General features: G+C 43.8%; 1 protein-coding gene across 15 annotated transcripts in view; it reads right to left on the reverse strand.

Annotated features, from left to right (window-relative positions):
* dtnba (dystrobrevin, beta a) overlaps positions 1-26,115 on the reverse strand; it is a 694,100-nt gene that overhangs the window by 190,114 nt on the left and 477,871 nt on the right. For all 15 annotated transcript variants that reach the window (XR_015079517.1, XM_085996923.1, XM_085996913.1 and 12 more), the window contains exon 10: positions 503-589. Coding sequence is in view for 14 of the 15 variants with exons in the window: in XM_085996923.1 (XP_085853049.1) it covers positions 503-589 (87 nt within the window). In the remaining variant the exon portion in view is untranslated. The remainder of the gene's footprint in view (positions 1-502; positions 590-26,115) is intronic.

Consider the following 26,115-nt stretch of genomic DNA (forward strand, 5'->3'; position numbering starts at 1 on the left):
ACGTTCAATTCCTACAATATAGCTTACAAATGCATAATCAATAGCCATAAAATCAGTTGCTTCGAAGTAGTAGAAGTAGCATTGAGTTACTATACAGGATACAGTGCATACAGAATGTGAAAAGAACTCCTGAGAATGAATGACTCTTGTAAACAGAACTCTTTATTGCGCTGGTCAATCTAGTGAGGGATTTTCACATCCTCATGCACAATAGAAAGAATTTCTCTGCTTCAACAGGCTAACCAGTCATCAAAAGGGGCTCAAGTCATACTATCCAATCAGTAAGTCATTCATTTTATTACAGGCAGCACATGCTAGCCTACACACGTATAAAAAAAAAACCCTCAGTTTTATTAGTGGCTAAAATGGAGGCAAAAGAAGGGTAGTGTTTTATGGGACAAAAAGCCATTAATAATGGACAAATTAGATATTGCTTCCTCTTGACAATATTGTGCAGTTTTTACATTGACAAAGGATTATTAAAAGACAGATCCTGACGTACCTTTTAGTAGGGGTAGGTGCTCCAGAGGACAAGACTGACTGGGACACCACAGCATCATTCATGTTTGGCAAAGATCGTTGTTGGGGGCTACAAAGAACAATATAAAAAAGCAATTTAAGAAAGAGCTTTAGATATTAGTCTCTTGCAGTTATACTGTACACTATAACTGGTCTGTATTGACCAGCTCGTAACTTCACACATTTATGTACAAGTTGTTCTTTAACAAGTGTCCCAGTAGGAATTGTTAGTATCCTGCACAGATGAAATATCTTTAACAGGCCAGCTTTACTACACAAGTTGTGTCAATGTGAATCAGTTTGGGCTTTGTACCGATACAAAAGATGTGGGGATAGAGTTTCCGCTTGGGGCGCAAATTGTGCTTGAAATTGCGCTGGTTTTCGAAAGTAAAATTACGGTTCAAGTTTCTGCTCAAACACATTTGCATAATCAGAGATGTAAAATCTTCCATGAACCAGTGCAATTGGGCAACATAATAGAACGTAATTTTTTTTTCCCCTTGAATTAAAAATTATTGTTTGATATCTTTAAGAGTGGTAACCTGGTGCAGTTTTATTAATACAGCTGAAAATGGGTTTATCGACAAAAAAAAGCATTTTTAATGTGTCTCGTCCACCATCTGTGAGTAACCTGATTTTAAATCACAGAAAATGACGTTAAAAAACTACAATGAACCATTTACTAGTTTCATTGGTGTACACTAGTCAGTTTCTTAGTAAATTAAATATTTTTAAAACGTGCCTACTAGTGCCTTTGTGCCTCAAAAAAAAAGCTTAATTTGAAGAGCCTTCTCTAATGGTCGCAAATGGGCGCAATCTGCAGAAACCCGCCTTGCTCATTATTTGTACCTGGGGGCGTGACCAGTTTTGTGGGTAGGGCCAGCTTCCAGCACAATGTTTTTTAAACCAGCGTTAAAGATCCCGGAAACTCAACTTGCGCTCGATGTAACTTGCGCTTAAAATTCCTCAATCTTTTGCGCTGGTTTGGCTGATATCAGGCTAATTGCGCTGGAAAAAACAGCAGAAATACTAGGCCGTGGTGTCATTTGGGAGTGCAATCAGCCAGATCGAGGTGGTTGTCTGACAACCCTTCATTATGCACGAGATGCACATGTAACTGCAATCATGCAAAGCAAATTTTTAAACAACTGTCAGGTGGCAGATTGGACTTTCGGGGAATTTTTAAGCTTCATTTTTAAATGGTTTACTGTTGGCAAAAAACACACAGCCACATATGCTCCTCTGACATTCATGCTCGAGTATTCATGCACAGAGCTCCACTTTGGCTCACTAGAGAGCAATGCAGAACAGGCACTATAATCAAGACTGATGGCCCTGCATCATTCACAGCAGGTCGTGGTCTCAAGCCAGTAGCTGTAATTTAAGAGCACCACAAGACTGCAAAACATAAGGGTTCATCCAAATACACTCAACGTTCAGTACTAGATGGAAACGGCTAAACTGTATTACATTACATAATGTTATTTTACAAAGTCTGGTAGTTTCATTTATTCAATGTTCAGTTAGACTCAAAGGGTAATAAACAGGAGACCCAAATGCATCAGTCACGAACATAGTGAAACAAAGAGCAAAAATATCTAATTAAATCTGAAATGTAAATTATCATTTTCGAATACACAAGATTATAGATTTTTTTCCCTTATTTAATTTGGCATACTGTCTGAGCGAGGAGAACCTCAGGAAAGTCTCTCATGCTCTCTCTGTGACATCGCTATCAGTTTTAGTACTTCACCAGTTTTATGGGCGAGTAAGCACAATCAGATACTTCAGCGAAGATCTGTCCTGAGCTACAATGGGTTTGATTCGTCCCAAGCATGTGCCCCTCCCCCCCAGAAAAAGATAAACTTTCATCGAGTTCAACTGTTAAAGAAACAGTGACAACAAGACGTCACCAACCCCTCTCCCACAATAATATAAAGCAACTGAGAGGGCTTAAGAGGATGAGGAATTGCATTCACTTGGAAAAATGACAAGGTGGAGATGAGTTGCATATGAAGCTCATCTTATCTCGAGAGAAGATATACTTCTGAACTGCTTTTCAACAGACTTGCTGGATGAAAAAATAAAATCTCAAATTACTTATCTCTCAGTACCATTGTGCATCAATTCACAGGAATCATTTTCTGGTTTAATGCCCTGAGATGCCAAAGTCCACTGTGCGTATATATCCATCTATCCATTTATCTTAGTAAAAATATACTTCCTGTCTGCACAACCTGACTTCCTGTTGGCAAGCTTTTGTCAGACTTTTTGTGCCAACTTTTCCCCATTCTAAATTCCTCTGTCCACATTTATAGAGGAAACTGCCTGTGTGAACTTGACATAATGTAATTACATCATTCTGCCAGTGATGGCAATGTAGCACCTCAGTTTTGTTTTTTTCCAGCTCTTCAGTCTATTTTGCTGAGAAATTCCTGTACTTCAGCCAACTCTACTTCTGAAAAATAGCTGTGTATTTTTCTATTAACCATAAATAATATTAAAATCTAGGTTTATTACACAAAAATAATGACAGAATGCACAACTTTAAAATAGCGACTGAATTATGACTGCATGCTCTGGTCCTTGCCTTCTAACACTGAGTCACTTGAAGACTACAATTGGTTTTGACCTCAATTGTGCAATGGCATGGGAGAATGACTCCTAAAATTAAAAATATACAGGGAGAGTACAATGTTGAATATCTTTTTGGCTGCTCATTGCACAACAATAAAATAAAAAACTGAGTGTTTATGTTTTAAGTCTCCTTCCTCATCTTTTCCCATCCTTGGAGCACCCAGGTTTGTGTAGGTGCAGTGCAACCTTGTATGCCAGGTTTCTATAGGTCATGTGCAAGGATGGGCAGCAGAGCATGGCTAACTTGGTCTCAAGATCAAGAGATCAGTGGTGATATGTGCTCAGCTATTAGGAAGTGCTCAATTGTGAGCTCCCTAACAATACTTCTTCTCTCCCACCGATACAACACCTTGGATTAGCCTAGTGCTACACCCAGTAACTTGGGCAGAATCAGCAAACTACCAGTAGGGAAGGAGAGGGAAAGAGAGGGAAAAGAAGGAAGGATATAGACTGTGAGCAAAGCACAGATTTATACTAGAGTCTCCCACTGTTCTTGTTTAACTTAAGTGGGAATCACTCATGCTGTTTGAATTAATCAAGGATAATATATGGGCAGCGTCTTACTGAAAATAAATAACCTCGTAACATTTAGCATAAATGAAACAAAGTCCTAGTCTCGAGCATATAAAAGGGCTCAAAACAAATAAATCTCCAGGGAATAACGACATTTATGTCATCATACTATAAGAGACAAAAGATGTGAGGCATACACTATCGCTATGTGGGAATTTATGTATGATTAGGAAATCTCAGTAGATCTGGAAGGGTGACAAACTCAGGTAATTATAATCCCTTTAGAGGATACAGAGTAAAATAATGAATGGAATTATCAGGCGGAAACTTAAACTTTACTTGCATGATAATACTTAGTAAACATGGATTCAATAGCATACCAAAAATAGTGGGGAACCAAGGGGCAAATGAGAATGAGGAACTTAAACTAATTAAGATCTGTGGAGAAAAGTACTTGAGAAACTAATGGGACTAAAAGCCGATAAATCCCCTGGATCTGATGGCCAACATCCTAGGATTCTAAAAGAGGTGGCTGCAGAGATAGTGGATGCACTGGTTGTGATCTTCCAAAATTCCCTAGATTCTAGAACGGTCCCAGCCGATTGGAAGGGAGCAAATGTAACCCCACAATTCTAGAAAGGACAGAGAGAGAAAACAGAGAACTATAGGCCAGTTAGCCTGACATCAGTTGCCGGGAAAATGTTGGAAACCATTATTAAGGAAGTGGTAACAGGGCATTTAGAGTCAACATGGTTTTATGAAAGGGAAATTGTGTTTGAAAAATTTGTTAAGAGTTTTTTGAGGATATAACTGGCAGGGTAGATAAAGGGGAACCAGTGGATGTAATATATTTGGATTTCCAAGAGGCATTCGATAAACTGCCACATAAAAGGTTGTTACGCGAGATAAGGGCTCATGGGGTTGGGGGTAATATACTAGCATGGATAGCGGATTGGTTAACGGACAGAAAATAGAGAGTAGGGATAAACGGATCTTTTTCAGGTTGGCAGGCTGTAACTAGTGGGGTGCCGCAAGGATCAGTGTTGGATTGACAGGGTCGATGCCGAGAGGCTGTTTCTCCTGGCTGGAGAGTCTAGGACTAGGGAACACAGTCTCAGGATAAGGTTAAGACTGAGATGAGGAGGAATTTCTTCACTCAGAGGGTTGTGAATCTTTGGAATTCTCTGCCCCAAAGGGTTGTGGATGCTGAATCGTTTAGTATATTCAAGGCTGAGATCGATAGATTTTTGGACTCTAGTGGAATCAAGGGATATGGAGATCGGACGGGAGAGTGGAGTTGAGGTCGAAGCTCAGCCATGGCCTTTCTCAATGGCAGAGCAGGCTCGAGGGGCCGTATGGCCTACTCCAGCTCCTAATTCTTATGTTCTTATGAAAAGGTACTGTCTAACCCAACCTCCTTAACCTTTGTTGAAGTAGTGGGATCGTAAGTGGACTGCAAAAAGCCCTACAACAGTGTACCATGACTTTCAAAAAGCATGTGACCAAGTTCAACACAAAGGCTACTATTTAAACATTGGAAATTTAGGGTAAAACCTGGAAATGGATAAAAATAATTGGATTCAGGGAAGAAGCAATGATAGAGGTCTTAGGCTGGGACAAGGTGAAGTGCTGACTGGGGTGCTCCATGGATAAATGTTTCCTGTCATTTTTTGGGGGTCGCGCGGCCTCTTTAACGGGCTGCATGGCCCATTCAAAAATCCGTGCAGGTGCAGTTTTTGCATTTAAAAGCCGATGAGCCAGCTGCGTGGGTCTTTCAGAGCGCTGCGCAGCTTAAAGGGAACATTGCTTGGAACCCAAACTATTTCTAATTTACATTCAGAAGCTCAAGGTAAACTAGTCAAATTTGCAAGCTCGGAAGCAGCTCTTGAATACAGAATACATTAGACAATATGTAAATAGGTATAACAATAGCAGATGAATAACAATAGCAGATGAAACTTAATATTGGCAAATGTAATGTATTGTAAAAAAGAAGTAACGGGCAGCATATATGTGATAAAAATGGGGTCCATCCTCTTGCAAGCTAAATTCTAATCTTTCATTCAGATTGCAGTGAGTCAGGCTCTTGTAAAATGGAAACCTTTGCTGCTGTTTCAATCTAATTTTCTGCTGCCCTTTTAGCTTGAGAGCCTGTAGGCAAAGTCAAGCATTATGCATTAATGACAAATTTAAACTAGATTTTGTCCATGGCTTTCTGAAAGCGATTTCCATTGTCTGATTATGGGGTGACACAAATACACAAATCCCGTCTGGAGCACAGGTGCGAAGTTCAAAGGACAGCCCACTTCTACTTCTATGAAATTCTTACAGAAAGAACCTTAACAAGACAAAATTTGTTTCATCGATTCCTCAGACAAGTTCCTCGAGTTTGTCATGGTAAGGAGACAGAGCCATTGGCCTAGAAATTGGAACTTTTAGCACCGGCTGTTAAGGCTGGTTTTGAAGAAAAAATGGCGGCTGCCTTGCTTTCATCTACTTCCGGTACGGAATGCAGCAGCCGCCATACTGGGCAGGTTGGCAGCGTTGTGGTTGCCGGCGCCCGCCTGAAATATCTTAATGATCACGAGCGTGATGTCAATTAGCGCGCAATGCCGAATTGACGCACTCTGAGCAATTTTGGACACTCCTTTTACCGCCCTCTCCAAAGCATGCCCGCGCATGCAGCCATTGTCAGCACGTAAACCCGGGAGAAAGCAGCGGAGAGCTATAAATCTCTGAGAAGTCTTCAAGAACTATGCAGAGTATATGCAGCCCCACCAAATCCAGGCTCTGTGACAGATTTGCATTCTTCACTGGTCACTGTTCTAAATAATTTTGATATTGTTTGCACTAGATGGTGTAATCAGAAATCTTATGACACATGTTGTATGAGTTTTCGTAACTTCAAGTATTTGGAACCTCAAACTGCTCGAATGATTCCACTCAAATTGCAGTCATTTAATCAGTTAATGATGACTTCTTTTGATTGATAATTGTACTTGACAAATTAGCCAACTAAATATTTGTGATTGTCAGCAGTTGAATTAAACATAGATTTCAGCTAAACTGTAGGTTGCATTCTTTAAAATCTGATAGATTAGTGTATTTTTAGGCTTTGATTTATCTTCCATAACCTCTCTGTCAACCTACAAAACATGAGAAACATAATCGGAAACATTACACTTCACTTTCATAAATCGTGATTTCCTGATAACACCGCACAGATAGCTGAGACCCAACCGTCGGCCTCCTGCTGATCTTACCGCCTGGTTGCATGGCAGGTTCTGCACTGCGCTCATTTAAATCAGCAGGCAGCACCAAAATAACAGATACAAAAGCAAAATACTGCGGATGCTGGAAATCTGAAATATAAACAGAAAATGCTGGAAATACTCAGCAGGTCAGGCAGCAACTGAGGAGAGAGAAACAGAGTTAACGTTTCAAGTCGATGACCTTTTGTCAGAACTGGAAAAAGTTAGAGATGTATGAGGTGCTGTCTGCACTCTCTTTACGGGCGGGAGTTAACCTCGGCCCGTGGTGGCACCGCCCGTTTTCAGGGTTTATTGAATTTCTAGGCCACTATCTCGGATATAATTTATGTCTCCCAATAATTTTTAATCAGGCTCACCACAAAAGTCAGCTCCCAGCAATAGGCCTGTGCCTCTTATGAACTGAAACAACTTTGTGTATGTAGTGAATGAGATCCACCATGCTTCAGGGCTCACAATCTACTCTGCTTTCTCTGGGTTATACCAGAAATAATATGCGATGCAACATTATACTCCTCATATCTGATATTTCAGGCCGTCAGAAATCAATTATTACAAGAAAAACAAATGAAAGAAGCAAGTTAAGTCAGCACATAAAATAATATGGCTTCTGGAATTCTGTCTCACTCCAGGGACTTGAGCACATAAAGCTGGGCTGACACTCCAGTGCAGTACTGAGCAGGTGCCGTCTTTCGGATGAGACGTTAAACCAAGGACCCGTCTGCTCTCTCAGGTGGACGTAAAAGATCCCATGGCACTATTTCGAAGAAGAGCAGGGGAGTTATCCCCGGTGTCCTGGCCAATAGTTATCCCTCAACCAACATAACAAAAACAGATCATTTGGTCATTATCACATTGCTGTGCGCAAATTGGCTGCCGCGTTTCCTACATTACAACTGTGACTCCACTTCAAAAGTACTTCATTGGCTGTAAAGCGCTTTGAGACGTCCGGTAGTCATGAAAGGCGCTATATAAATGCAAGTCTTTCTTTCTTAGAATTTGGTAGGTTAGAACAAACTCAAAAAGTACCAATCAGTGTGCTTGTTACAGCCTAAAGAAATCTCCAAGGATAAAGCAGTCAACAAAGCTAACTTCAAAAACACGATTAACTATCTTGAACATGGCATCCTCTGATTGAATAACGCTTCACATCTCATCCAGGTCTTGTATACCCAATTCATGCCGTTATGAAACACGATCAGGTTCGTTCTCAGAATAGCATACTGCACCTGACTGTTTTTAAGTGAAAGTGCCTACCATGTGTCCTGCAGAGTTTATATTTTGACGGCTCAGCTATTAAGGCAACCTACTGTGTCTGCAAGATTAGATTCTCTTGTCTGTCTGCAACCTACAAAATAAAATAACCATTGTCTTGAAAGGATCCACAGTTAAATTAACTATAGTTCAAAAGCTACTGGATGAATCAACAATTTCCACAGACAGAGCAGAAATTCAGTTTCCATTAATATGTAATGCTCCCAACAAAATTGTGAATATTTGTTCAAAGCAAAAGCACACACATATAAACTAATCTCCTTTAACTGCTTTCTGGAAGGGATTTTCTAATAAATTCCTCTGAAAAGCAAACAGAGACCAGTATACGGTTTAGCTAAAATCTGAATGAAATTCTATGATTCCATCACAATCACTAATAGCCTGTTCCATCTCGAGTATCCTACCAAGAAGCCATTGAGGCGTCAGCCGTAGCACTCCTGCCTCTGAGTCAGAAGGTCCCATTCCAAAGACTTGAGCAAATAATCCAAGCTACATTGTCGTGGTCCCATCCGCCCTCTCAGGTAGATGTAAAAGATCCCAATGCAATATTTCTAAGAGCTCTCCTCGGTGTCCTGGCCAACATTTATCCCTCAAACAACATCACTAAAAACAGATTATCTGGTCATTTACCTCATTACTGTCTGTAGGACCTTGCTGTGCACAGATTTTCTGCCCTGTTTCCTATATTACAGCAGTGACTACATTTCAAAATTACTTCATTGGCTGTAAATTGCTTTGGGAGGTCCTGAGGTCATGAAAGGCGCTAAATAAATGTACGTTTTTCTTTTTAAAATCAGCACCCGCAAAATGAAAGGCTGCTTCTGGTTTCGCGACCTTGCAATAGCTGCTCATCTTTCCAGGTCCTCATGGTGAGACAGAATTATGTGAGCTGCAAGGCATTATACTTAAGTAAAATGCTCATGTAAAGGACTTTGAAAAAGGAGTATGAGGATTTTGAAATGTTATGCTTTTTTGGTTTCAGAGAAGAGTTAAAAGTATCAGGGAGAGTTAAGTTCTATATTGCTATTTTATCTGTTGACTTCTGTGTACGCTTCTTTTCTGTAATTGGTATTTGATATTTCAGCCTGAATTATATGGTTGGTCAGTATAGTGTTTTTCTACCATTTAGACAGATCAGTAGTATACAGTGAGCATCCAATACTATTCCTGGTATAACATAGAGGCAAAAAGTAGATCGTTAATCCGGAGGTATTCCACATCCAATTCGCTATATTGGGCCGTATAGAAACATAGAAGATAGGAGCAGGAGTAGGCCATTCGGCCCCTCGAGCCTGTTGCGTCATTTAATGAGATCATGGCTGATCATCCAAAATCAGTACCCTGTCCCTGCTTTCTCCCCATATTCCTTGATCCCTTTAGCCTTAAGAAATATATTTAACTCCTTCTTGAATATATTTAATGAATTGGCCTCAACTGCATTCTGTGGTAGAGAATTCTACAGGTTCACCACTCGCTGGGTGAAGAAATTCCTCCTCATCTCAGTCCTAAATGGCTTACCCTTATCCTTAGGTTGTGACTCCTGGTTCAGGACTCCCCCGCCATCAGGAACATCCTTCCTGCATCTAGTCTGTCTAGTCCTGTTAGAATTTTATAAGTTTCAATGAGATGCCCTCTCATTCTTCTAAACTCCAGCGAGTACAAGCCCATCAACCCAATCTCTCCTCATACGTCATTCCTGCCATCCCAGGTATCAGCCTGGTGAATCTTTGCCGCACTCCCTCCATGGCAAGAACATCCTTCCTCAGATAAGGTAACCAAAACTGCACACAATACTGAAGATGTGGTCTCACCAAGGCCCTGTACAACTGCAGCAAGACATCCTTGTTCCTGTACTCGAACCCTCTCGCTACGAAGGCCAACATACCATTTCCCTTCTTAATCGTTTGCTGCACCTGCATGCTTACCTTCAGCGACTGCTGCACAAGGACACCCAGGTCTCGTTGCACTTCCCCTTTTCCCAATCTATTGCCGTTCAGATAATAATCTGCCTTCCTGTTTTTGCCACCGAAGTGGATAACCTCGCATTTATCCACATTATACTGCATCAGCCATGCATCTGCCCAATCACCTAACCTATCCAAATCATACTGGAGTTTCTCTGCATCCTCCTCACAGCACACATGCCCACCCAGCTTTGTGTCGTCTGCAAACTTGGAGATATTACATCTAGTTCCCTCGTCTAGATCATTTATATATATTGTGAATAGCTGGGGTCCTAGCACCGATCACTGCGGTACCCCACTACAGGAAACTTTTTTTTATCCGGCACCGACGGGACCGACGTGGTGCCGGTTCATCAAAAATTCCAGATAAACGAAAGCTATAGTGAAAGATACGGAGAGCTGACAGCTCCGTATAAAGCAACAAACCCTGTTGCTTAGCAACAAGTGCAGAACAATGGCCACAAGTTCCAAGCGTCTCTGTAGCTTAGCAACAGCTGCAGCCACACCCTTGCACAGCAACAGATGGAGGAAGGCAAGTAGAATATGAAGTAAAACTTACCTGAACCTGCTCCTGAATTTTGCCGGTTAACCGAGATTTCCGGTTATTTAGGTGCCGGTAAATCGAAAGTTTCCTGTAGTCACTGCCTGCCACTCGGAAAAAGACCCATTTATTCCAACTCTTTGCTTCCTGTCTGCCAACCAGTTCTCTATCTAAGTCAGTACCTTACCCCCAATCCCATGTGCTTTAACTTTGCATGCTAACCTCTTATGCAGGACCTTATCGAAAGCCTTCTGAAAGTCCAAATACACCACATCCACTGGTTCTCCCTTATCTATTCTACCAGTTACATCCTCAAAAAATTCCAGTAGATTAGTCAAGCATGATTTACCTTTTGTAAATCCCTGTTCACTTTGTCCGATCCTGTCACTGTTTTCCAAGTGCTCTGCTATTACATCTTTTATAATGGACTCTAGCATTTTCCCCACTACTGATGTCAGGCTTACCGGTCTATAATTCCCATTTTTCTCTCTACCACCTTTTTTAAATAGTGGGGTTACATTAGCAATCCTCCAATCCATGGGAACTGTTCCAGAATCTATAGAATTTTGGAAGATGACCAGCAATGCATCTACTATTTCTAGGGCCACTTCCTTAAGTACCCTAGGATGTAGATTATCAGGCTCTGGGGATTTATCAGCCTTCAATCCCGTCAATTTCCCTAACACCATTTCCCTACAAATACTGATTTCATTCAATTCCTCCCTCTCATTAGACCCTATGTTCCCCGACATCTCTGGGAGGTTATTTGTGTCCTCCTTTGTGAAGACAGAACCAAAGTATGTATTTAATTGGTCTGCCATTTCTTTGTTCCCCATTATAAATTCCCCTGATTCTGACTGCAAGGGACCTATGCTTGACTTTGTGGTAAACCACTGTTATTGTTACACTGTTGTTATCACCTACACAAGGTTACCTCTTGCCTCGCACGCTGTTATACCTAGGCATACCTCAGCTGACTCCGCCCATGGCTCCGCCTGCTTGCCCAGGTATAAAGGTGATTGCTTGGCTAGTATTCTTCCTTGCTGGAACCGATCACCCACGAGGGTGGGCTCTGTTATTTAGCCAATAAAAACCTATAGTTACTATCTTAACTCATCGCTTTTCATGGAATGAATTGATAGGTATATCAATTTTATTGGCTAAATTTTGAAATGACTGACCAGCCCCAGCAGCCGACTTGGCTGCGAGCCCTCCGACCGCCGTACCTGGATCTAAATCCACAGGCAGCGAATTCAGCCCTCGACTTCGATCACTGGCTGAGCTGCTTTGAATCCTACCTGGTAGCCTCTGGCGGGCCATCGGAAGCCGACAAACTAAGAGTTCTGACCGCCCAGGTGAGCCCTAAAGTATTTGCACTCATCCGGGACCTTACTACATACGAGGAGGCCCTCGACCTGCTAAAAGAGCAGTACCGGAGCCCAGTAAATTCAAAGTATGCCAGACATCTCCTAAGATCCCGCTCGCAACAGCCAGGAGAGTCTGTAGATGAATTTTTACGGGCGCTACAAACACTCGGCAGGGACTGTGACTTTAAAGCTGTATCGGCTGCACAACATGCTGAAGGAAATATCTGTGATGCCTTTGTGAAAGGCCTTCGGTCCGACTACTCACGGCAAAGACTGCTTGAATCAAAGGACCTCGGCTTGAAAGCAGCTACAGCCCTCGCTTGCTCCCTGGAAGTGGCCCATCGGGACCTCGAGGCGTACTCCGGGTACAGTGCTGCGTGACTGTGGGACTCGGGCCCGACTCCGGCCGCAATACCCCTTGCACCGCCGCCCCTGGGACCTACTACGGCGTCGGTGTCCCGGAATCGATTGGGACCACCACCCCCGGGACCTGCTGCGGCAGCGGAGCCCCGCGATCGGGCCGCCAGCTGCTATTTCTGTGGCCAGGCGAGACATCAAAGGGCGCGCTGCCCTGCAAGGAACGCGACCTGCTCCGGCTGCAGAAAAAAAGGCCACTTCGCGAACGCCTGCAGAAGGAAAGCCACAGACGCCAGCAGTGCCTCATGTGAGTTGTGGGGGTGGCCATCTTTGATCAAGGCCACAGACGCCAGCAGTGCCTCATGTGAGTCGTGGGGGCGGCCATCTTTTCCGCCATTTTGTTCGCCGCACTCGGCCGCCAGGTTGTCTCCAGACCCGACCACCGCCTCACCTGCCGACGACAGCAGCACACTCAGCCATACACTGGCCTCCGTCACGCTTGACCAAGCTCTCCCGCATCATCTGTCCAGGTCCATGATGGACATCGAGGTAAACGGCCACGCCACGACCTGCCTGTTCGACAGCGGGAGCACGGAGAGTTTTATTCACCCAGACACAGTGCGCTGCTACTCCCTCACTGTCCGGCCAACGCGCCATCGGATCTCGATGGCGTCGAAGTCCCATTCAACAGACGTCAGCGGATACTGTGTGGTGACCCTGTCGGTTAGGGGCACGGAATATAAAAACTTTAAACTTCTCGTCCTGCCCCAGCTCTGCGCTGCCGTCCTACTAGGGCTGGATTTCCAATGCCACCTCCAAAGTGTCACTTTGGCATACGGTGGACCCCTCCCCCCACTCACAGTCTACAACCAGCAGTTTTTAAACCGCCCGCCGCATACCACCTGCGGCCTCTCCACTCTTAAAGTCCCGCCCCCCTCCTTGTTCGCTAACCTCACCCGCGACTGTAAACCCGTCGCTACCAAGAGCAGGCGGTACAGCGCCGGGGACAGAGCTTTTATTAGCTCTGAGGTGCAGCGTCTCCTGAAGGAGGGCATCATCGAGGGGAGCACCAGCCCCTGGCGTGCCCAGGTCGTAGTCGTTAGGACCGGCAATAAAAACCGCCTGGTCATCGACTACAGCGAAACCATAAACCGGTACACCCAGCTGGACGCATACCCACTTCCCCGCATATCTGACATGGTCAACCAGATTGCACAGTACCGGGTATTCTCCACCATCGACCTTAAGTTGGCCTATCACCAACTCCCTATCCGCCCTGAGGACCGCCAGTATACCGCCTTCGAGGCGAATGGCCGCCTCTACCACTTCCTTAGGGTTCCCTTCGGCGTCACCAACGGGGTTTCGGTCTTCCAAAGGGAGATGGACCGGATGGTTGACCAGAACGCGCTGCAGGCCACGTTTCCTTATCTAGATAACGTCACCATCTGCGGCCACGACCAGCAGGACCACGATGTTAATCTGGAGAAATTCCTCCGTACGGCCCAACGGCTGAATCTCACTTACAATAAGGAGAAATGTATATTTAACACCTCGCGCCTTGCCATCCTCGGCTGCGTAGTAGAGAACGGAGTCATCGGCCCCGACCCCGAAAGAATGCGCCCCCTCATGGAGCTTCCCCTTCCCCACTGTCAAAAGGCACTGAAGAGAACCCTGGGGCTCTTCGCTTACTATGCCCAATGGGTGCCCAATTATGCGGACAAAGCCAGACCCCTCATGAAGTCCACCTCCTTCCCCCTGACAGCAGAAGCATGCGCAGCCTTCTCCCTCATAAAAGGAGACATTGCGAAGGCCACAATGCACGCAGTGGATGAGTCCATCCCTTTCCAAGTGGAGAGCGATGCATCCGACTTCGCCCTAGCTGCAACCCTTAACCAGGCGGGGAGACCTGTGGCCTTCTTCTCAAGGACCCTCCAGGGCCCTGAGATCCGACACTCTTCTGTCGAGAAGGAGGCCCAGGCGATTGTGGAAGCGGTACGACGCTGGAGGCATTACCTGGCAGGCAAACGATTTACCCTCCTCACCGCCCAGCGTTCGGTTGCTTTTATGTTTAATAACAAGCTGAGGGGCAAAATCAAGAACGACAAGATCTTGAGGTGGAGAATTGAGCTCTCCACCTACGAGTACGATATCTTGTACCGGCCTGGTAAACTCAACGAGCCCCCAGATGCTCTATCACGAGGTACATGCGCCAACGCGCAAGTTGATAGACTGCGGACCCTCCACAACGACCTCTGCCACCCCGGGGTCACTAGACTTTACCACTTCATTAAGGCCCGCAACCTGCCCTACTCCATTGAGGAGGTCAGGACCATGACCAGGAACTGCCAAGTCTGTGCCGAATGCAAACCGCATTTCTATAGGCCGGACAGAGCAAGCCTGATCAAGGCCACCCGCCCCTTCGAGCGCTTGAGCATCGATTTTAAGGGGCCCCTCCCGTCCTCTGACCGTAATGTGTACTTCCTCAACATTATTGACGAGTACTCCCGTTTCCCCTTTGCCATCCCCTGCCCAGACATGACCAGTACCATGGTCATCAAATGCCTGAACGACCTCTTCGCCTTGTTCGGGTTCCCGAACTATATACATAGCGACCGGGGCTCATCCTTCATGAGCGAGGAACTTCGCCAGTTCCTGCTCGCGAGAGGTATTGCTGCGAGCAGGACCACCAGCTACAACCCCCGGGGGAACGGCCAGGTGGAAAGAGAGAACGCGACAGTTTGGAAGGCTGTCCTTTTAGCCCTAAAGTCTAAGGGCCTCCCAACCTCTCGCTGGCAGGAAGTCCTCCCGGCAGCGCTCCATTCCATCTGGTCACTGCTTTGTACTGCCATTAACGCCACCCCTCATGAGCAAATGTTCGTTTTCCCCAGGAAGTCGACTACGGGAACCTCGCTACCAACGTGGCTGACTTCTCCGGGGCCCGTCCTGCTGCGGAAGCACGCGAGGACCCATAAAACGGACCCCCTGGTCGAGAGGGTGAACCTCCTGCACGCCAACCCCCAGTATGCCTATGTGGAATACCCAGACGGGCGGGAGGACACAGTCTCCTTGCGAGACCTCGCACCCTCGGGCACCCCTGAGACACCACCGTTATCCCCCACCACTCCCCCAAATCCAGCTCCTGTAGGCAGCATGCCGGAACCCCAGGGGCCTTCGTCGACCACGCAGACACCAGCATTAACACCGGATACTGCACCACCGCCGCCGTTGCTGCGCCGGTCAGAAAGGCTTACGAGGCCTCCTGATAGACTGACATACACGAACTAGTAGTACACTTCACCCCGCCGGACTCAATTTTAAACAAGGGGTGAATGTGGTAAACCACTGTTATTGTTACACTGTTATCACCTACACAAGGTTACCTCTTGCCTCACACGCTGTTATACCTAGGCATACCTCAGCTGACTCCGCCCATGGCTCCGCCTGCTTGCCCAGGTATAAAGGTGATTGCTTGGCTAGTATTCTTCCTTGCTGGAACCGATCACCCACGAGGGTGGGCTCTGTTATTTAGCCAATAAAAGCCTATAGTTACTATCTTAACTCGTCGCTTTTCATGGAATGAATTGATAGGTATATCAGACTTCACCAATCTTTTTCTCTTCACATATCTATAGAAGCTTTTACAGTCAGTTTTTATGTTCCCTGAAAGCTTACTCTCATACTCTATTTTCCCCCTCTTGATTAATCCCTTTGTCCTCCTTTGCTGAATCCTAAATTGCTCCCAATCTTCAGGTTTGCTGCTTTTTCTGGCCAATTTATATGTCCTCTCCTTGGATCTTATGCTATCCCTAATTTCCCTTGTTAGCCACGGTTGAGTCACCTTTTTTGTTTTATTTTTATCCCAAACAGGGATGAACAAATTCTGTAGTTCGTCCATGCAATCTTTAAATATTTGCCATTGCCTATCCACCGCATATGTCGATTTCAGGCATGCACAGCGCATGTGCTGGAATCCAGCATTTCTGATCTGTCAAGAAGCTTTTTGGAGACCCTCCACCCGCAGAAAGCCCTTACAATTCTTGCGCCTGGTAAAAGCAGGTGTAAGGCCTGCTTTTACCAGGATAAGAGGTGAAAAAAAGTTTAAAATTTTTTTTTCACTGATTTATCATTTTAAAATACTTTAAAAAAGGTAAGTTTATTTTTAGCCCCATAAAAAACTAATTTTTTTCAAAAATGTAAATTTTTGTTTAAAATAGTTAATTTATTGTAATTTCAAGTCATTTTAAAATTGTGATTTTTAAAAAAATGTATTTAAAGTTTTACTATGTTTTGGGGGTGATCTCCATTTATATATTTGACAGGTCTTCCTGTCAAGTGTATGAAGGGAGATTCCGTTCTCTGATTGGCTCCCCATGGCCCAGTGACGCTGCGAACTACCTGTGCCTCTGGGATACGTGGGCCCGGCGCACTTGGGGGGAAAAATTCAGTTGGTTGCGCCACCCGTTAGCACCTTAAGAGGGCGCTAAGTGGGGCACAAACCAACTAGCGCCCGGGTGTGGCACTGCCCATGCCTCCCGCCAAATTCAGCGGGAGGTTAGTGGTGGCGCTAACCGTTAGCGCTGCGCCGCTGGCAGCGCCCCGCTCACGCCCCGATCTTCGGGAGCGCCCCCTGATTTACTGCCGGACGCTATGTCCGACAGGGTCAGGGTGGTGTACCTGCGGCCGGGGAGGCGCAAATTAAAGGCAAGGTGCGGGGCGGCCATTTTTGTTGTTGGCCGCCTGCCAGCACCTGCCTACGCTCCCGTCCCCGGCCTCTGGAACCCCCCCACCCACGCGGAGTACAGGCTTCGCTCCAAGAGCCCGGCACTTCTCTTGGGTGCCGGGCTCTTTTGCCTGCACTCCCGATCCCTGGGGGCCCAGCTAGGCCCCAGATCGCGCTGCACAAGGCCCCTCCCCTTTAAGAAGGGGAGGAAGGCCTGCAATACCGCAGCACGACGTGCTGCAGCGTGTGGCGCTGCGGCATGCAGCGCCACAATATTCACTCGCAGCACCCCAAGAGGGAGGCGGGGCGCCTCCAGTAGCGCCCCGCTTCCCTTTGGGGCGCAACCGACCAGTTTCCGGTGCGGGGGGGGGGGGCGCTAATTTTTCTGGGGCGCTGCTTTTAGCGCCCTGGTGAAGTTAGCGCCCCAAACGGGGCTATACTGAATTTCTCCCCCCTGGAGTTTGGAGAGGCCCAGCATCGGAAATGTGCGCATTCTGGGAGCCCTCAGGTAAGGGCGCAGATTTTTCTAGATTGCAATCCTCCGCCCGCGGGAGGCCTGCGATTAGAATATCTGGGCCAATAATATGCTTTGGTTAGTAAGAGGCATAGACCTGTGTATGGAAGCTGTATTTTGAAGTGAGCACAACTGAAGAATGTTGGGAGAATTTATCAATAACTATTCCATAAATGATGTCAAAATAAATACTGTTGAAGTTGGAAAAGACTTAGGTGTGTCTTAGACTCAATGCTCAACATCACCAATCACTGCAGAGCAGCAATTAACATGGCAAATGGAATGCTAAATGAAATAGTTAGAACTACAGAATAAAGTCAGATTAAGTTATGATCAAACAGTATGGTGCTGTGCTCAGATAACTCCTGGACTGTTGCATCCAGTTTTGGACTGCCAAGGCACTCAAGCTCCAGCCATGGTTCAGAGGAGAGCCACGAGACTGATCCCTAGCATCACAGGATTGCAGAAACAAGAAGAACATCAGGCTTTTCCTCATAATTAAGCTATTGGCAGAATAAGTTAGGATACGCTGGCGGTTCGGTCGGTAGACGAGTGGGAAAAAAAAGTTCTACATTTTTTAAAGTATTAGAGAATGGAGTGGCCGTAGATGGGGGAAGGATGTCAAATCATAGTGATCCTACAAGAAAAACAGTTGTGATCATAATTTCTGTGTTTCTCCAGTGCAAATTCTTCCAATAAGTCCATTCAGGTCTGAAACTGGTGCAAAGTCTCATCTTAGCAGCTGCTGGGTCGAAGCTGGTTCTCCACCAGAATAAAGCAGTCACGGTTTATTTCCCATACAAAACCAGAAGTGACCCACCCACCTTTCCCATTGTAGCCTCAAAGTGGTCATGCAACTTTGGCTTTATAATCTTTATAATTGTTTGCATACAACCTATACTGTACGAATACCCTATTTACTATGTAAGATGTAGCACACAAACCATTACCTTACTTACAGAAGTTGATCAACTGTGTCTATCTTCCACCCTTCACTCCTGTTCTTAACAAGATATTTAGTGGGCTTTTGTTGGGAGACAGTTCTTAATATCTGCTACTGTGTGGGAAAAAATTCCCTTCTAATCTTTTGTTTTACATAACTTATTAATTATGTATTCATATTCTCTTGTTCTGTGCTCACATTACAAATAAAAAAAAATAGACTTGCATTTATATAGTGCTTTTCACAACCTCAGGACGACCCAGGGCGCTTTACAGCCAATGAAATACTTCTTGAAGTCTAGTCTGTTGTAATGTAGTAAATGCAGCAGCCAATTTGCACACAGCAACCTCCCACAAACAGCAGATAATGACCAGATAATCTGTTTTAGTAATGTTGATTGAGGGATAAATATTGGCCAGGACACCGGTGATAACTCCCCTGCTCCTCTTCGAAATAGTGACATGGGATCTTTTACATTTTAGAGTGCAGACGGGGCCTTGGTTTAACATCTCATCTGAAAAGACTGTCAGCCTAGATTTGTGTGTGCAGGTCTCTGGAGTGCGACTTGAACCTATAGCCTTCTGGCTTAGAGGTGAGAGTGCTACCAACTGAGCCACGGCTGACATAACCTACTTACATCTAAATTATCTGAGTATTTTAAAGATGTAGGTCATGCACTCTCTTTGTTGCCTTCTCTCCAACATGAACAGATTTAATGCAGAGTCTTTCTTCATAAATGAGATCACCAAGTCTCAGAATCATCCCCGTCACACTTCTCCGCACATTTTCCATAGCATCAATGTCTCTTTGAAGATGGGATGCCCAGAACTGTATGGAATATTCCAAATGTGGTCTCACAAATTATCTACACAAAGTTTGAATTATAATCAAATGTCCCCAAGTTACATTGCAGTACATTAGTGTTGATAACAGCTTCACATTGATTGGACATTTCATTGAACGCTTAACAAGCACACGTAAATCCTTTTGCTAAGGGACACCTGCTATTTCTTTACACTTTTAGTTGATTTCATTATTCGTGCACAAATGTACAGCATCAACATTCATCTACATTAAAATCTAATTTTACTACACTTCATTTCATCCATTTAATTGGTTTGCATTTTTTTTCGTACTTCGTCACATTTCTGGATTTTGTGACCATTTTGTCCACAATATTTATTTTAATGCTGGGTCTTTAAAAGCAATGTGCATTGTCACTAATTTAAAATACAACGGAGGCACCTAGTGATTCGTTAGTTGCACCATTGTGCTGAAAGGCCCTTTGATATCTGTTGGTTTGCAAGAGGGCCAGGCATTTTGAACACAGAGCGAGGGGCTTTTCAGGACAGAACACAGACATCAAGGAAATCAATCAGGCTTTTGGTCACAAGACGATGCAAAGGCAGGCCGCAGAATACTGTGAAAGACAGGAGACTGCAAGGAAAGTGGTTCTCTGGGCTTCAGGTCAGGATACAGAGGGATTATTCTCTTTAAGTAAGATGACCCAGCAAAGTAGGGGTAGCATTGCGTTCTCCTTATTTTTGCATCATTTTACAAAGATAAGTGGCACTGATTCAGCTAAACGACTCTGGCTACTTAGGTGAGGTATCAAAGTGCCGATAGTGCCCATGGAACTGTACCCCAGTCAGAGCCAGCATCTTCAGGACAGGGAGGGAGAAAATTGGGGTGTGCTGAAAAGCTTTTTTTTAATTAAAAAGACCTCACAAGGACCTGGCCCAAATTACACTAGTGTGGCTCTATGTGTTGGGATAGACAAGACCTATTGAGAACTCAGCTCTCTGCATTCCATCCCTTTGCTACCTATGATTTGAAGGAATTTTTATTTTCAATGTTTATTGGTCAATTTATGTGGCTTAAGTCGTAAGGGAAGAATTACTGAGGTAACTGATGTCTCAGCATCCCATAATAGAATTTTTTTTGGCGCCATGGGATAGGTGCAATGTAGATTTACAAGGATGAAACTAGGTAAAGAAGATACAAGTACAAAGCAATTTTTTTTAAAGTGCGACTTGTAATTGTTACTTTTATACTAATTGTCACCATTGCCTTAATGATTAATTTAGATTAGGAACAAAGTGTGAAGCTAGCGGGCGAGGTTTTACATTTGGAGAAATAAATCTGGGGCAGGGAGATCAGTGCAGCTGCAAAGGGTTAAGACAAACCAAATCACATTCATTATATTACATTTCCATCCAAAAACAACACTGATGCTGGAAGGAAGATATATTTTTTCTATTTTTCAACAAAATTAACTTGCATCCATTCCCTACTACTTTAGCATAACATTGGCAACAGCAAAAAATATTACAACATTTATCAGGCAGTGCAGAATTCTGTACCATGCACTGAATAATATATTTGCTTTAAGCAATGAGCTCTCCCAAGCCGCTAGATGCCATGCAATAAAATAAGATTTATCCTCACCCTCAAACTTATGAAACCATCTGACAGTCACACTGCAAGCAGTAAAACAGTTCAACAGCTCTGTTCACATCCCCAAACAGCTGATTCGGTATTGATTTATCCCCACGAGATATGGAGACAGCTAATCAATAGATTACATTCTGCAGCCAAAATGTCACCTACACACAGGAAGCAAGTGGCATGTTGATATTTCTAGAGTAAGCTGAATAGCCAAAAGCTGTAATTTCCACAGTACCAACTGCATTGGGCATTACTGCAAAGCCAGCCTCATGAGCCTCATGTTTGTGTATCAGTGTTATTCTGAAAATCCGGAAATTCCACGACACAGCTCACAGGTGCAAGAGTTACAGTGTAAACATAATGCACACTTTTTACATCAGATCTACCATACACCATGAATTTGGGTGGGATGGTGGCTGCATTTGGAAGAAGTTCGCACAATTCTAAGTTTGCTGTTTACAGCTCTGACTACAATAATCCCATGGTCAATAAACAAGGTTCAAATTCCCTGTTTGCTATTGGGCAATTTTTTAAATGAATTAAAACTACTCTCCCCTCACCACCCCCCCCCCCACATCTAGTAATAAATTACCTGCTGCTATTTGGAGAAAAACGTTTTAAAATATAAGAAAAATAACTTATTACCATTTGATAAATATAGAGTAGTTTTTGAAAAAAATAAGAGCAAAAGCCCCTTTCCTTTTTAGATGCAAAACATAAAACGTACCTGTTCACTGTGGATTCCAAATACCAGAAAATGTAACAAATAAAGTTTCAAAAGTGAACATTTTCAGGCGGGGGAAGATAAACCTTGTGCCTTCAACACGCACCTATTTTCAGACTTTCATGTACTTATTACCTAACTCGCACCAAGTCCCGTAAGCATCACCCCTGTGCTCCTGGTCCGGCAACGCCTCGATTTTAAAATTCTCATTCGTGTTTTCAAATCCCGCCATGGCCTCACCCCTGCTTATCTCTTTAACTTCCTCCAGCCCTACAACCCTCCAAGATCTCTGTGCTCCTCCAATTTTGGCCTCTTGTCCATCCCCGATTTTATTTGCTCCACCATTGCCGGCTGTGCCTTCAGCTACCTGGGCCCTCAACTCTGGAATTCTCTCCCTAAACCGCTCTTCTCAACCTCTCTCTCCTCCTTGAAGACACACCTTAAAACCTACCTCTTTGGCCAGATTTTTGGTCACCTGTCCTTATATCTTATGTGGCTTGGGAGAGAAACACATAAGAAATTGGAGCAGGAGAAGGCCATATGGCCCTTCGAGCCTGCTCCGCCATTCAATAATATCATGGCTGATTTTCGACCTGAGCTCCACTTTCCTGCCTGATCCCCATATCCCTTGATTCCCTTAGAGTCCAAAAATCTATCGATCTCAGCTTTGAATATACTCAATGACTCAACATCCATAGCCCTCCGGGGTAGAGAATTCCAAATATTCACAATCATCTGAGTGAAGAAATTTCTCATCTAACTCCTAAATGGCTGACCCCTTATCCTGAGACTATGCCCCATCCGTCTTTCAGATGAGACGTTAAACCGAGGCCCCGTCTGCCCTCTCAGGTGGACGTAAAAGACCCTAAAGGCACTACTTCGAAGAAGAGCAGGGGAGTTAGCCCCTTCATCCTGCCTAATATTTATTCCTCAATCAACATCACTAAACAGATTATCTGGTTATTATCACATTGCTGTTTGTGGGAGCTTGCTGTGTGCAAATTGGCTGCTGCGTTTCCCACATTACAACAGTGACTACACTCCAAAAGTACTTAATTGGCTGTAAAGTGCTTTGAGACGTTCGGTGGTTGTGAAAGGCGCTATATAAATGCAAGTCTTTCTTCTTTCTTTCATTGCATTGCCTCTTAAGGCAAGTATGTCCTTCCTTAGGTACAGAGACCAAAACTGTGCACAGTACCCCAGGTGTGGTCTCACCAAAGCCCTGTACAATTGTAGCAAGACTTCCTTCCTCTTGTACTCCAACCCCCTTGCAATAAAGGCCAACATGCCATTTGCCTTTCGAATTGCATTTTCTTTGAAGTCGTTGGTCAGCTTTTGCTAGTTTTCTAGTTTGGCGTGTATTTGTGCCACTTCTGCACTTGTATGGTTGTTTGCTCGATAATTAATCTGAATTACTCAGTACCAGCACACCACGTTATGGGATACAGATATATTGTTCCAGTAACAAATGTCCAGGAGTAGAAAAGCCCCATAACTCAAGTGCTAAATGCGTAAAGGCGTTTCTGAAAGTGTTTTCTCGCAGTTCAGCGTACAGCAGCAATGCAGGATCACCAGCGTAACAACCTTTTTATTTCAATATCAATATGCTGGTTGGGTTTTGATTTTAAAAAATCCAAAAGCAAGTGGTGTGGCTCATCAAATACTCACTCCATTTCTGAAATAAGGTTATAATCATTGGTGTTGTCATGCAGAGCAGAGCAGTGAGTAACTTACTGCAGTAAATAGGTTTTTTTGTTTTTGTTCACTGAGGTCAATTATTAATTCAGAAGCAGGGCCACATCACAAGTTTCTAAACTTGGCTAAATCATGAGTGGGAAATGCAGACTAGAGGCCGAAAACATTTCCCTGACAGGAGAATTACCTTCAGGTGCATTTGCAAACTTCCTAATTCCTTGTTACACAGTAATATTAACAAAGGACTTGAAAACAGACCTTCACCTGTCGAGCATTTTTAGTTGTGGGAGGAACTGTCCGAGGGGAGGAAGAGGGGCACAGAAATGGGTACAGTACAACTAAAAAAAAATTAAACAAGGTAGTTTAAGTTGTGGGATGGCAGAGGATTCAGTAACCTCATGCCAGTTTGGGCGTTGTGTGACTCAGTGTAAACTAGATTGTCTGAACTGAATTACTCAGTGACAAGGACATCTGAGTAATTAATTGTGTACCTCTTCTCAAGGCAAATTCTATAGAGCTCTTCAGTTACGTCAGAGCAATTAAGAAACAATTCACCAGAGTGCAACATGAAGGCACCATACTGCAGCGACTGCTGCAATCAATCAGGAACAGCTCAGTAACCACAAAGATTCAGGCAGCTGAGATATGAAGGGCATCATAAAGTGACGGGATCGATCCCCCACTCTGCTGAGTTCTTGTGAGGAGGGGAGGGGGGAGGGGGAAAGGAGAGTTATCACCAATCCAGTCCACTCCAACACACCTCAACAACAGCTGGGGGCTGGGAGCAAGTCACTCAACTACTTGCTGTTTTGGCCACAGAAGATGCACGGCCCAAGGAGAGCACAAAGGACGAAAAAAATGAAATGATAACAACCCTCGAAAATAAAGCTATGGTGCTATTGTTACCCAGTAAGCACTTTACAGCACTGGTTCTAACGATGTGATCAGCAGCTCTCCATTGGCCTTTTTTTGTTGCCGAATCTGATATTAACAGACTGATCTGAAATCTAAGTAAGGGCGTCAAGTGACCAAAGTGGAAGACAAATCACCCTGGCTTGCACCGATCCCAGTTGATGCGTTTCTCTCCCCCGTCCAACCCACAAATAAAATCACCGAACAATCCCTTCAACAAAACTGCAAGTGGGTTGTGAGAATCTCTGTATATTTCTGAAGTAGTTCTCAGTTAGGTTTCCACAAACTTCTGTTTGGGAAGTGCCAGAACAAAATTCAATGAAGTGAACTGATATAATAAACTAACATACAACTATGTATTTTTAAAGTACATGTGGTGTTATTTAAACTACATTTGTTGTTAAGATTCAACTTTCTGTCGCTCAACTGCTTCATCATCGATATTTAGTCTCACAAATGTCCCGATACATCAGGTAGACAATAAATATCCATGTTGTTTGTAAGCCACATACTTTGGGAATATCTAATGATGCCTTTGACCTCAATTATAGGAAGGAATGAGGAGGGTACTTTTAAATAGAATATTTTGAAGGTGCTCACTCCAAATCATGAATGAAATTATTTTCATGACCTTCATATTTTAATGCAGAGTAAACAAACAGGTACATCAAAAAAATTCTCAAAATGTCATGTAATAAATAAAAACTTGCATTTATTTTCCCCAAAGGTTATAAAAAAAGTAAATCAAGGGATATTAAAAACTGAATTCAAACAAGCACAAGATCAATCTGTGGAAAAAACCTAATGTGGCTCAAAATGATCCAAACAGTTCCACAGCCTATGCGAGCTAAACCCAGACTAGTGTGTGTTTCTGTTCAATACTGCTCTCAGCATCCAAGCGAGAGGACTGCCGAATGGAACTTAACTAGGCTATTCATTACTGCCTTTTACACAATCTGCAACCAGTTTATTCTGAATTCAATCAATGTTGGTGGGAATTTATCCATAGGTCACGCTTACTTTACCTACACCATTTATTCAAGTTATCGTATGCACCTTTTCAAAACGATGCTTTTGATGAATGTTTCTAAATGTGTATAAATGGATATCTTACAAAGAATCATAATTTTAATTGCTATAAAAACATCATAATATGCATGCATATTCATTTTAGATCTATATAGGTATTTATAAAACAGAGACTGAGACAATTATACACACAATTAACCATTAGAGTGACCAGTGTCAATTTGAGAACATTTACCATTTTACAGTACATAATTGATCTGACAAATTACAGAAAGGTATGGCTCCACAGACAAATTACTACTGCAAAAGTTCATTTCTCTGTTTGGAGCAGATAATTCTCATAGCTCAATGTTATTCACTATTAATTAAACAAAATAGGAAAAAAGACCAAATACAAAAGAAATAAAACAGGAAGTCTCCGAGACATGCACCTTTCTATAGTTTAGTATCTACCCTCCGCCTTGTATTCTAAAATCAGGTATGTGAGTAAAAAGGTATTTTCTGAATTTGTTGCACTGCATTAACCTCAGTGTTTACACACTAAACTCAAAAGAAGCCTGATAATCCCTTATGATGGCATGAGACGGCATGAAGGACAAAAGGAAGAAAAGCAGTGCTTTGAATGTCACCAACCTTATGGAACTGAATGTAGAAAAGAAGCTGGTCACACAGATCCGACCTTTCTTCC

Source organism: Somniosus microcephalus, chromosome 9 (genome assembly GCF_052327205.1).
Source record: "Somniosus microcephalus isolate GS21.2 chromosome 9, FLI_Smic_1.0, whole genome shotgun sequence".
Classification (NCBI taxonomy): Eukaryota; Metazoa; Chordata; class Chondrichthyes; order Squaliformes; family Somniosidae; genus Somniosus; species Somniosus microcephalus.